The sequence below is a fragment of the Mobula birostris genome, chromosome 2 (assembly GCF_030028105.1).
Source record: "Mobula birostris isolate sMobBir1 chromosome 2, sMobBir1.hap1, whole genome shotgun sequence".
NCBI lineage: Eukaryota > Metazoa > Chordata > Chondrichthyes > Myliobatiformes > Myliobatidae > Mobula > Mobula birostris.
The window spans coordinates 163694616-163706753 of NC_092371.1; the positions used below are offsets into that span (position 1 = coordinate 163694616).

Genomic DNA, 12138 nt, shown 5'->3' on the forward strand with positions numbered 1-12138 from the left:
GGGGTCTACAAGTGAGGAAATCCAGGATTCAAATGCAGAAGTGGGTATTGAGGCCCAGGTCTTGGAGTTTACTGATTAGTTTTGAGGGTTCAGAGACATTGGAGAGGGTTTAGAGAAGATTCACAAGAAATATTCCAGGAATGAAAGGGTTACTGTATGAGGAACATCTGGCAGCTCTTGGGCTGTATTCCCTGGAGTTCAGGAGAATGAGGGGGGGATCTCTTAGAAACATTCCTAATGCTAAAAGGCCTGAACAGATTAGATATGGCAAAGTTATTTCTCATGGTAGGGGATTCTAGGACAAGAGGGCATGACTTCAGGATTGAAGGACGTCCTTTTGGAATTGGGATGCAGAGAAATTACTTCAGTCAGAGGGTGGTAAATCTGTGGAATTTGTTGCCACGAGTGGCTGTGATGGCCAAGTCATTGGGTGTATTTAAGGGAGAGATAGATAGATTCTTGATGGCCAAGGCATCAAAGGGTATGGGGTGAAAGAAGGGGAGTGGGGATGACTGGAAGAATTGGATCAGCCCATGATTGAATGGTGGAGCAGACTCGATGGGCCGAATGGCCTTTCTGCTCCTATGTCTTCTGGTCTTATGGGATGATGGTGTTAAATGCTGAGCTGTGATTGATAAAGAGCATCCTGATGTATGCATCTTAGCTGTCCAGATGGTCCAGGGTTGTGTGAAGAGCCAATGAGATGGCATCTGCTGTAGACCTGTTGGTTTGGTAGGTGAATTGGAGCAGATCCAAGCCACCATTCAGGCAGGAGCTGATATGTTTCAACACCAGCATCTCAAAACACTTCATCACTGTGAATGTAAGTGCCACTAGGCGATAGTCATGTAGACAGGTTACCACACTTTTCTTGGCACCAGTACGATTGAAGCCTGTTTGAAGCAGGTGGGTGCCACACACCGCCACAGATATCCATGAATACACCAGCCAGTTGGTTGGCACAGGTCTCTAGTACTTGACCGGGTACTCCATTCGGATCGGATGCTTTCCTTGGATTCGTTCTCTTGAAGGCAGCCTGCATGTCATCTTCAGATACTGAGACCAAAGGATCATCAGGAGACATTCGGATGCACAATGGTTCCTCCCTGTTCTGGTGGTCAGAAGTGAGCATAGGAGGCTTTGAGCTCATTTGGAAGCGAAGCTCTGCTTTAACTATGTCGCAAGATGTAGCTTTGTAGGAGGTTATGGCATTCAAACCCTGCCACAGCTGTCGAGCATCCCTTGTTCATTCCAGTCCAGTCCGGAATTTCCACTTCGCCCAAGAGGATTTCTGGAGATCATACCTGCATCTCTTGTAGTATTCTTGATCTCCAGACTTGAATGTCTCTGATCTGGCTCTCAGCAGGTTCCAGATTTCATTGTTCATTCGGGACTTCTGATTGGGGAAATCCCCGAACAGTTTTGTGGTGACACACTCATCCACAGCTGTTCTAATAAAGTATGCAACAAACCCGGTGTAATCATTCAGGTCCTCGGATGAGTTCTTGAGCATGGCCCAGTCCACTGATTCAAGGCAATCCTGTAACCGTTCCTCAGCCTCCTGTGACCACCTCTTGCTTTTATTGATCTTTGGAGCCTTGCTCTTTAGGCTCTGTCTGTATGCAGGTAGCAGGACAGCCAAATGATCCAACTTACCAGAATGCAGTCTCGGGAAGAAACAATAGGCTTTCCTTATTGTAGAGTAGCAGTGGTTTATTGTATTGGGACCTCTGGTGCAACTGGTTATATGCTGGTGGTAACTGGGCTGGATTTTCTTCAAACAGGCCTGGTTAAAGCCGTCGACTATAATTTGAAATGCGTCAGGATGCACCGTTTCTTGTTTACAGACATTGTGCAGCTTCGCGAGTGCTTGCTCATAATTGGCCACTGGTGGTGAGGATCACAGATGAGAACTCTCGAAGCAAACTGTGTGGTTTATATTTAATAGTTGTTCTAAGTTAGGGGAACAGGAAGTTGACAGAACCCCAACATGTGTGCACTAACGAGAATTGACTAAAAAGCATTCACCACCACCTCTTTCTTTATCAGAATTTGAGGTTCGATCCATTCTGAAAATCGTAAAACCTTCTGGTTGGATAGCTGCGTCTGGTGTGTTTGCTGTTAACCAAGTCTCAATGCAACAAACAATTGAGATCTGCCTGATCTGCCTCTGATAGAGCAGCCTTGCCCTGAGATCGTCACTCTTATTTTCAAGTGACTGTACATTCGCTAACAAGGTAGTAGGCAGAGGAGGCCTCATCCCTTTGTGCTTCAGCATGAACTGAATCCCACCTCTCCTTTGGCATTTTCAGCCTTGGTGTTGACTCTTCAAGGCACCACGCTTTAAGGGTTCGCTTTTAACAGCTCCACATTTAAATGTCAAATATGAAATCTGAAGATCGTTGATGTAATTTTGTAGTCTGTTAAGAGGCATTTTACATGCTGCAGATTGCAACAGAAGTCTCCCTGTCACTGCAGAGATGATCCAAAAGGAAACCAGAAAATATCCCATACTGTCTCAGGTCTACATGGCAACCCAAAATGGCTGGAATGAGCAGCAGAAATTCCAGTTCTCTCATGTTTAACCAGTGCCAGGATGAACTTGCCTTTAATGGAGGTTGCCTTATGTAGGGACTGAGAGTTGTTTTACCATCCAAGCTGAGAGGTAAAGTGTTGAAGGAAATACATGCCGGTCATCTACGTGTCGTCAAAATGAATGTGTTGGTTCGAAGCTTTGGTGACCTGAGATTAGACTGAGAAGCTTGCTATGCACTGTTCAGAATGTCAACACGTCCAGAAGATGCCTAGAACAGCACCTCTCCATCCCTTGGAATGGCCAGAGGTTTCATGTGGATTTTGCTGGACTGTTCTTGGACACAAATATCTTGGTAGAAGTGGATGCAGCTACAAAATGGCCAGAAGTGTTCCCAATAGCCTCCACTACAGCCTTGTGTTGAGAAACATTCTTTATGAAGGTCCAGGACACTTAGGGATAATGGACCACAGTTTTTTGCGGAACAGTTGCAGTCATTCCTGAAAATTAGTGGAATAGGATGTATTACATCTGCATGTACCACCCAGCTGCAGATGACTTGGCAGAAAAGTTTGTCCACACACAATATCTTACATATGTGAGTTGAGATGCATTCTATGTTGAGTTGGATGTTTTGCTAAGCAGGAAGGAGCGTAGTGTTGTGTACTTAATATTTCAGTAATTTTGAATTGAATTGACTGTATAACCTCCTTCATATACATGAGTAAAAATCTGTACATTAAATCTCCGTCTAAATGTGCAAAGTGCAATTTTAGTAATTTATAATAAATGTTATGTACAACAGGATAGCCATATAACATTGAAATACAGTTGCGTCAGCATGAATTAAGCAGTTTGATGGCCTGGTGGAAGAAGCTGTCCCGGAGCCTGTTGGTCCGATGTAAACATATTGTTTGATTAAGCATGCTTTGTTTACATAATTATGGGTTGTATGGAAGAAGTACTTAAATGCCACATGTCATTACACCACAACGTATATGTGCATGTCTCACAGTAAGTAAAAACAAAGTACACTATTTTCTCGTGCTTCCTGTGTTTCTTTTTCTTTTAGTTTTTGAGTTACAAAACATAACACTGCACTTCTCCAGCTCTCACCTTGGTCATTGTCAAACTTAATGGCTTCAAGGTTAATAATCTTTCTTTGCCCTCAAAAACCCCTATTTTCTGGGATGTGCTCCCTACACACCTTCTCTACTTGCATCTCCCCTTTTAACATGTAGCTCAAACGTTACTTCCTTGACCAAATTTCCCTTCTATTCCTCTATTTGATTATTGGATTCAATATCAAAAGGTAACTCCTGAGAAAAGCCATATTATGCTATATAAATGTCTGTTGTTGGAGATGTTCATCTATGATCCAGAGTAGTGAATGTTCTGATATTACAACATAATATTGTCAAGACCACATTGTAGAATAATTGCAGTGGGACAGAATTCAAAATGACCAGAAAATTTCTCAATGAGTAATGCATGTATATGTAATACATAAATGTATATGTACTCAATGTATAGTCATAATGCTCAAGTGAGATCAGTCCAATGTTTAATTTGGTTGCTTTGATAATTGATCACAGGTGCTCAGGCATGTGTGCTGGTATTTTCCACCACTGATAGAGAGTCTTTTGAGGCTATCTCAAGTTGGAAGGAAAAGGTTGAGGCTGAAGTCGGAGATATCCCTACCGTTTTGGTACAGAACAAAATAGACCTCCTGGATGAAACTGTACTTAAAAAGTATGTAAATAACATTTTTGATTGACTGAAGTTGACTTGCATTGTAAATTATTCAATTTCATATAGTTGAAATATGTAACTTTGTATTTATAAAGTGCCTTAATATTGTAAAACATTCCAGTGTGTTTCACAGGAATGTTATCAAGTAAACTTGAACATAAATGTCCAAAACAGAAGACATGGGTTTAAGATGACTATTAGGAGGGAATTTGAGGGCATTTTTATTCACCTGGCAGGTGGTTGTAACATGGAATGCACTGCCACAGAGTGTAATTGAAGCAATTATGGACCAAGTGCTAATAAATGGGATTAGTATAGATAGATACCAGATGGTTAGGATGAACACAGTGAGCCCAAGGTCCTGTTTCTGTCTTATATGACTCTTAACTCCCACAGAAGGTATTTTTGACCAGAAAATTTCTCAATGAGTTTGGCTTAACAAACCTAAAAGATGTTTGAAGCATTAGAGTGCTACATATGTAAAACTCCAAATCTTAGGACCTAGGCAGCCAAAGCCCTAGACTCTGTGGTAAAGTGAGTAGCCAGCTAGAGTCTTAGTTTCTTGAAATGAAACCTCAGATCACTGTGTGGAAATGGAAGAGAGAAACACACAAGAAGTGACTGAAAGAATGTAATATAACAGCAGGCAATTGCACACTGTGGTAGCTTACAGGTACACCCAGAGAATTCCTATGTAGTGGGAAAGTATTGAATCTGATTATGCTTGATCCAGCCAGCTGCTTCAACTTGCATCCAGCACAGTGCCCATCACCACATCTTTGCAGCACCATGGGATTGAATGACTTAGAGTCTGGATTCCTCAACTATCCACAAGATAACATCCCAAATACTGTTGATTAACCATTACATGCCAGATCCTAGGACACCTTAAAGCTATGTTGACAAGTTGCTTCAGTCAGAGGCTTAAACTATAATATAAATGTCATGCTGAAGGGTTTTGGCCTGAAACGTCAACTGTGCTCTTTTCTATAGGTGCTGCCTTGCCTGCTGAGTTCCTCCAGCATTTTGTGTGTGTTGCTTGGGTTTCCAGCATCTGCAGATTTTCTGTTGTATATGAATGTCTTTTGAAAGTTTTATTTAAACCAATTCCCACTTGACCCATACAAAGCTTGTTACACCTCAATGAAGCAGTTGTGTGTTTATTTGTTACTTATTATCATAAATACCCAAGCTAACATTACAAGTGAATGACTAAAATTGAAATCAAACTATCAGAAGGGAATGATGACTAAAATGACTGAGATACCAATAGCTCAATTTCAGAGTAATCAAGACAAATTCAACATCAACAAGAATAGGAAGGAAGAATTTAAATTGGGTAAGGGAAACATTTTGAGACCTAAAGCTTACATTTAATAGAAAAGGAGTTTCCCAACTCCAAGTCAAGCTGCTACATTCCGCAGCAGTCATGTGGAAAATTACCAGGTGGAAAAAATGTGAAAAATCATGTCTCAAAAGGGAGGGCAAATCTAAACCAGCTAATCAGATCAGTCTGCTGTCAGTCATAACCAAAATGATAAAAGGCATCCCTTGACCAGTGTGATCCAGAAACAATAAGACCTATTGCTACTCTTGTCTTGGGTGTGACAGGAGCACTCAACTCCACATCCATTTCAGCCTTTAAAAAAAAGAGCCTAGCATCAGTTCCATCATTCACAAGACACAAGCTTGCCATTTAGCTGGATATATGCAGCACTAATTAGGTGAAAATGTGACTTGGAGTGGAACTTGCTGCTGTCCTTATTCTCAGTGGTAGACAGCACAGGCAAGAGATTCTGTAATAGTGTGTTTGGCAAGTAATTACACTGCATTTTACAGACAATAGACATCCATCAGCTGCAACATTCATTCCCTCTATGAACAGTATACCAAGTCTGCAGCGTACACAACCTACAATGAGTTTGCTTCACTCTTTAATAAGATCAGAGCTAAGTTTCTCTCTGGTTCATTCTGAATTGTGTAATTACCTATCAAACATTTACCATTTTCATTTTTCACAGTTGCAAAAGGTTTCCAGCCTCAATGTACTTGTCTCTGGGGCAGTGGAGTGAGTGTTCAAGATTTCCACTTGCCCTTTTGTAAATTTGTATTCTTTATTTGTTTTCTGATATCAAAACCTTCAACGGCAACAAATGATATAGAGGAAGTAAAAGTTTATACATGCAAACTGTTACCTTTACAGAATCAGCATAATCTTATTTCTATTAATGTCAAAAAGATAAAGTACTCAAGTTTATATCTGTTTTAATTCTGATTTGAAATGTAGTGAAGAAGCAGAGGCTCTTGCTAAAAGGTTGAAGCTAAGATTTTATCGGGCTTCTGTGAAGGAGGATTTGAATGTGAATGAAGGTGAGTTATCTTATGGATTTTTCACATCTAACCTTGTATTTTATTCGATTCCATCAGTTTTTGGTTTGTAATTAAGAACATTGTTTCATTAAGATTATGATGAGTGGCTTTCGTTACTATACTCCATAGGGCACCGTAGTAGTGTAGTCGTTAGCGTGACTAATAGAGCTTTGGGGGCATTGGAGTTCAGAGTTCATTTCTGATGCTGTCTGTCAGAAGTTTGTACATTCTTTCTGTGACCACTTGTGTTTCCTCTGGGTGCTCTGGTTTCCTCCCATAGTCCATAGATGTATCGGTTAGTAAATTAATTGGTCAGGGTAAATTGTCCTGTGATTATGCTAGGGTAAAATAGATGGGTTGCTGGGTGATGCAGCTCACTGGGCCAGAAGGTTCTGTTCCATGCTATATAAATAAATATACCTGGGTATGCAGACAGTGATGTATAACAGAAGTTCCTTCTCTTCAGTTTCACATGCAGAACAAAAAAAACTAATTTATGTAGAACAATTTGTTTCTTGCGTATGATGTGTTTGATTGCAGGAGGCACACTATGTTCTGCTGTCATATAAAGATTTCTTGAAATATATTTTCGAAATCCAGCTGTATTTTGAATGATATTTGAACAATTCTTCTCATCAAATTGTTTTAATAACTGGCAATATTGGTATCAGGATCAGGTTTATTATCACCAGCATGTGTCGTGAAATTTGTTAACTTAGCAACAGTTCAATGCAATACAAAATATAGGAGAAAAACATAATAATAAATAAATCTTAAACGGTATATGTATATTGAATAGATAAAAAATCATGCAAAAAACAAGTAAGAAGAAGAAGAAGAATATCTTTATTGTCATTGTTGTGGAGCAATGAAACACAGTTTAGCAGCTCAACGTTTTGCAGCATGACAAAGAATATATACATAAAATAAACTAAAACCTCAGGAGTGCAGTCCAAAATTAATAATATATGAATGGCAGGGTAGGACTATTGCACACCTGCCATTCCTGGATGTCCAATCCTTATATACTTCCATCCCCCATCAGGAAGGTCTCAAAGCTCTACACTTCTTTTTGGATTCCAGACCTAATCAGTTCCCCTCTAGCACCACTCTGCTCCGTCTACCGGAATTAGTCCTTACTCTTAATAATTTCTCCTTTGGCTCCGCCCACTTCCTCCAAACTAAAGGTGTAGCTATGGGCACCCGTATGGGTCCTAGCTATGCCTGCCTTTTTGTTGGGTTTGTGGAACAATCTATGTTCCGTGCCTATTCTGGTTATCTGTCCCCCACTTTTCCTTCACTACATCGACGACTGCATTGGCGCTGCTTCCTGCACGCATGCAGAACTCGTTGACTTTATTAACTTTGCCTCCAACTTTCACCCTGCCCTCAAGTTTACCTGGTCCATTTCCGACACCTCCCTCCCCTTTCTAGATCTTTCTGTCTCTGTCTCTGGAGACAGCTTATCCACTGATGTCTACTATAAGCCTACTGACTCTCACAGCTATCTGGACTATTCCTCTTCTCACCCTGTCTCTTGCAAAAACGCCATCCCCTTCTCGCAATTCCTCCGTCTCCGCCGCATCTGCTCTCAGGATGAGGCTTTTCATTCTAGGACGAGGGAGATGTCTTCATTTTTTAAAGAAAGGGGCTTCCCTTCCTCCACTATCAACTCTGCTCTTAAACGCATCTCCCCCATTTCACGTACATCTGCTCTCACTCCATCCTCCCGCCACCCCACTAGGAATAGGGTTCCCCGGTCCTCACCTACCACCCCACCAGCCTCCGGGTCCAACATATTATTCTCCGTAACTTCCGCCACCTCCAACAGGATCCCACCACTAAGCACATCTTTCCCTCCCCCCCCCCCCTGCATTCCGCAGGGATCGCTCCCTACACAACTCCCTTGTCCATTCGTCCCCCCCATCCCTCCCCACTGATCTCCCTCCTGGCACTTATCCGTGTACGCGGAACAAGTGCTACACATGCCCTTACACTTCCTCCCTTACCACCATTCAGGGCCCCAAACAGTCCTTCCAGGTGAGGCAACACTTCACCTGTGAGTCGACTGGGGTGATATACTGCGTCCAGTGCTCCCGATGTGGCCTTTTATATATTGGCGAGACCCGACGCAGACTGGGAGACCGCTTTGCTGAACATCTACGCTCTGTCCGCAAGAGAAAGCAGGATCTCCCAGTGGCCACACATTTTAATTCCACATCCCATTCCCATTCTGACATGTCTATCCACGGCCTCCTCTACTGTAAAGATGAAGCCACACTCAGGTTGGAGGAACAACACCTTATATTCCGTCTGGGTAGCCTCCAACCTGATGGCATGAACATCGACTTCTCTAACTTCCGCTAGGCCCCACCTCCACCTCGTACCCCATCTGTTACTTATTTTTATGCACACATTCTTTCTCTCACTCTCCTTTTTCTCCCTCTGTCCCTCTGAATATACCTCTTGCCCATCCTCTGGGTTCCCCCCCACTTGTCTTTCTTCCCGGGCCTCCTGTCCCATGATCCTCTCGTATCCCCTTTTGCCAATCACCTGTCCAGCTCTTGGCTCAATCCCTCCCCCTCCTGTCTTCTCCTATCATTTTGGATCTCCCCCTCCCCCTCCAACTTTCAAATCCCTTACTCACTCTTCCTTCAGTTAGTCCTGACGAAGGGTCTCGGCCTGAAACGTCGACTGCACCTCTTCCTAGAGATGCTGCCTGGCCTGCTGCGTTCACCAGCAACTTTGATGTGTGTTGCTTGATTCCTGGAAGTGTGATGCATTTAGCTGCCGCCGTCTTAGGAGCGGGGCAGGAGAAGGGAAGGGGGTGTTATACCTTTCACTGCTTGTGGGTAGAAGCTGTTAAGGTGTTTCTTTGTTTTCGTCCTTAATGCTCTGTATCTCTTCCCAGAAGGTAGAGGGGAAAACAGGTGATGTCCAGGATGAGTGGGATCCTTTGAAATACAAGTAGCCTTCTTTTGAAGTCTGCCAGTATAAATGTCTCTGAGGGAGGGTAATGTTGTGCCAATAACCTGCTCTGCTACCTTCACCACCTGCTGCAAGTCCTTCCTGTTCTGTTCTCTGCAGCTGGCAAACCGCACTGCACAGCAATACGTCAGGAGGCTCTCTATAGTTGTCCGATAGAAGTTGATCAGCGGGTGATGAGGGAGGAGAGCGTGCTTTAGCTTCCTTAGGAAGTAGAGCCTCTGTTGGGCCTTCCCCACCTGATAAGAGATATGGGCAATCCAGGTGAGGTCAGCCGAGATGTGGACGCCGAGGAACTTGAAACTCTCTACCCTCTCCACCTCTTTCCCGTATATGTGCAGAGCAGAGTGCTCGACGCGCTTTGATTTCCTGAAGTCTACTATCAACTCCTTGGTTTTTGTGATGTTCAAGTCCAGGTTATTATGACAACACCATTCTGTCAAATGCTGTACCTCTTCCCTATAGGCTGTCTCATCACAGTCTGATATGATACCTATTAGGGTGGTATCGTCATCAAATTTGACAATGGTGTTGGTGGAGTGAATGGTAGAGCAGTCATGGGTGAAAAGAGAATCGAGGATGGGGCTGAGGACACACCCCTGTGGTGTACCGGTGTTCAGGATGAGAGTAGATGATGTGTGTTCTCCCATCCTGACACTTTGGGGTCTGTTACTCAGAAAATCCAGTACCCATGAGCACAGTGAACTGCCAAGGCCCAGGTTGCTCAATTTCTGCACCAGTTTGTAGGGGATGACTGTATTAAAAGCTGAGCTGTAGTCCACAAACAGCAGTCTTACATAGGTGTTATCCTGATCCAGGTTTGTAAGGGCTGTGTGGAGAGCTGTGATGACTGCATCCTCTGTCGATCTGTTTGCACGATATGCAAACTGGTATTTATCAAGGTCAGCAGGTATGGCAGACTTAATATAAGACAGTATGGGTCTCTCAAAATATTTCATGATGATAGGAGTTAGAGCAACTGGGCGATAGTCATTAAGGCAGTTCACTGTAATTTTCTTTGGTATGGGTATTATTGTGGCTGACTTAAGGCAGGTGGGGACTACAGACTGTAGTAGCGAGAGGTTGAAGGTGGTAGTAAATACTCCCGCTAGTTGATCTGCGCAGTCCTTAAGAATCCTTCCGGTGACTCCATCTGGGCCAGCTGCTATCCTCGCATTGACTCCGATCTGACCTGGTGTTGGTGTAATTGTATAGGGTCATCCTTCTCTGTTAGTGCTGACTGGATGCCAACTTCTCCATTCTGATTGTCAAAGTGAGAAACAAACTGGTTCAGAGTGTCTGGCAGTGTCCTTTCTGAGGAGTTTGTGACTGTATAGCTGTCCTTGTAGCCAGTAAGAGTCTTTATCCCCTGCCACATGCATCTGGAGTTGTTATTGGTAAAGTGCTCCTCTATACGCTGTTTATATCTGCGCTTGGCCTCTCTGATGCCGCTTTTCAGGGCTCTTCTTGCCTGCCCATAGGCCTGTAGATCCCCAGATTTAAAAGCAGCATCCCGTGTTCTTAGCAAGATCCTCACCATGCTATTGAACCAAGGTTTTTGGTTCAATAGCATGGTGAGGATATATGTTTTAAAAGTGAGGTAGTGTTCATGGGTTCAATGTCCATTTAGGAATCGGATGGCAGAGGGGAAGAAGCTGTTACTGAATCGCTGAGCATGTGCCTTCTGGCTTCTTTATCTCCTACCTGATGGTAACAGTGAGAAAAGGGCATGCCCTGGGTGCTGGAGGCCCTTAATAATGGATGCTGCCTTTCTGAGACACTGCTCCTTGAACATGTCCTGGGTACTTTGTAGGCTAGTACTCAAGATGGAGCCAGCTAAATTTACAACCCTCTGCAGCTTCTTTCGGTCCTGTGCTGTAGCCTCCCCCATACAGGACAGTGATGCAGCCTGTCGGAATGCTCTCCATGGTACATCTATAGAAGTTTTTGACTGTATTTATTGACATACCAAACTTCTTCACACTCCTAATGAAGTATAGTCGCTGTCTTGCCTTCTTTATGGCTGCATTGATATGTTGGAGCCAGGTTAGGTCCTCAGAGATCTTGACTCCCAGGAACTTGAAACTGCTCACTCTCTCCACTTCTGATCCATCTATGAGGATTGGTATGTGTTCCTTTGTCTTACCATTCCTGAAGTCCACAATCAGCTCTTTTGTTTTACTGATGTTGAATACAAGGTTGTTGCTGTGGCACCACTCCACTAGTTGGCATATCTCGCTCCTGTACACCCTCTCGTCTCCGTCTGAGATTCTATCAACAATGGTTGTATCATCAGCAAACTTATAGATGGTATTTGAGCTATGCCTAGCCACACAGTCATGGGTATAGAGAGAGTAGAACAGTGGGCTAGGCGCACCAGTGTTCATCGTCAGCGAGGAGGAGACGTAATCACCAATCCACACAGATTGTGGTCTTCCCATTAGGAAGTCGAGGATCCAATTGTAGAAGGAGGTACAGAGGCCCAGGTTCTGCAACTT

At 43.3% G+C, this 12138-nt stretch overlaps 1 protein-coding gene across 1 annotated transcript in view; it reads left to right on the top strand.

The window, feature by feature from the left end:
- rab23 (RAB23, member RAS oncogene family) overlaps positions 1–12138 on the top strand; it is a 51662-nt gene that overhangs the window by 21402 nt on the left and 18122 nt on the right. Inside the window, exons 4-5 of the mRNA XM_072250620.1 lie at positions 4129–4285; positions 6573–6655. Of these exons, the coding sequence (XP_072106721.1) occupies positions 4129–4285; positions 6573–6655 (240 nt within the window). The remainder of the gene's footprint in view (positions 1–4128; positions 4286–6572; positions 6656–12138) is intronic.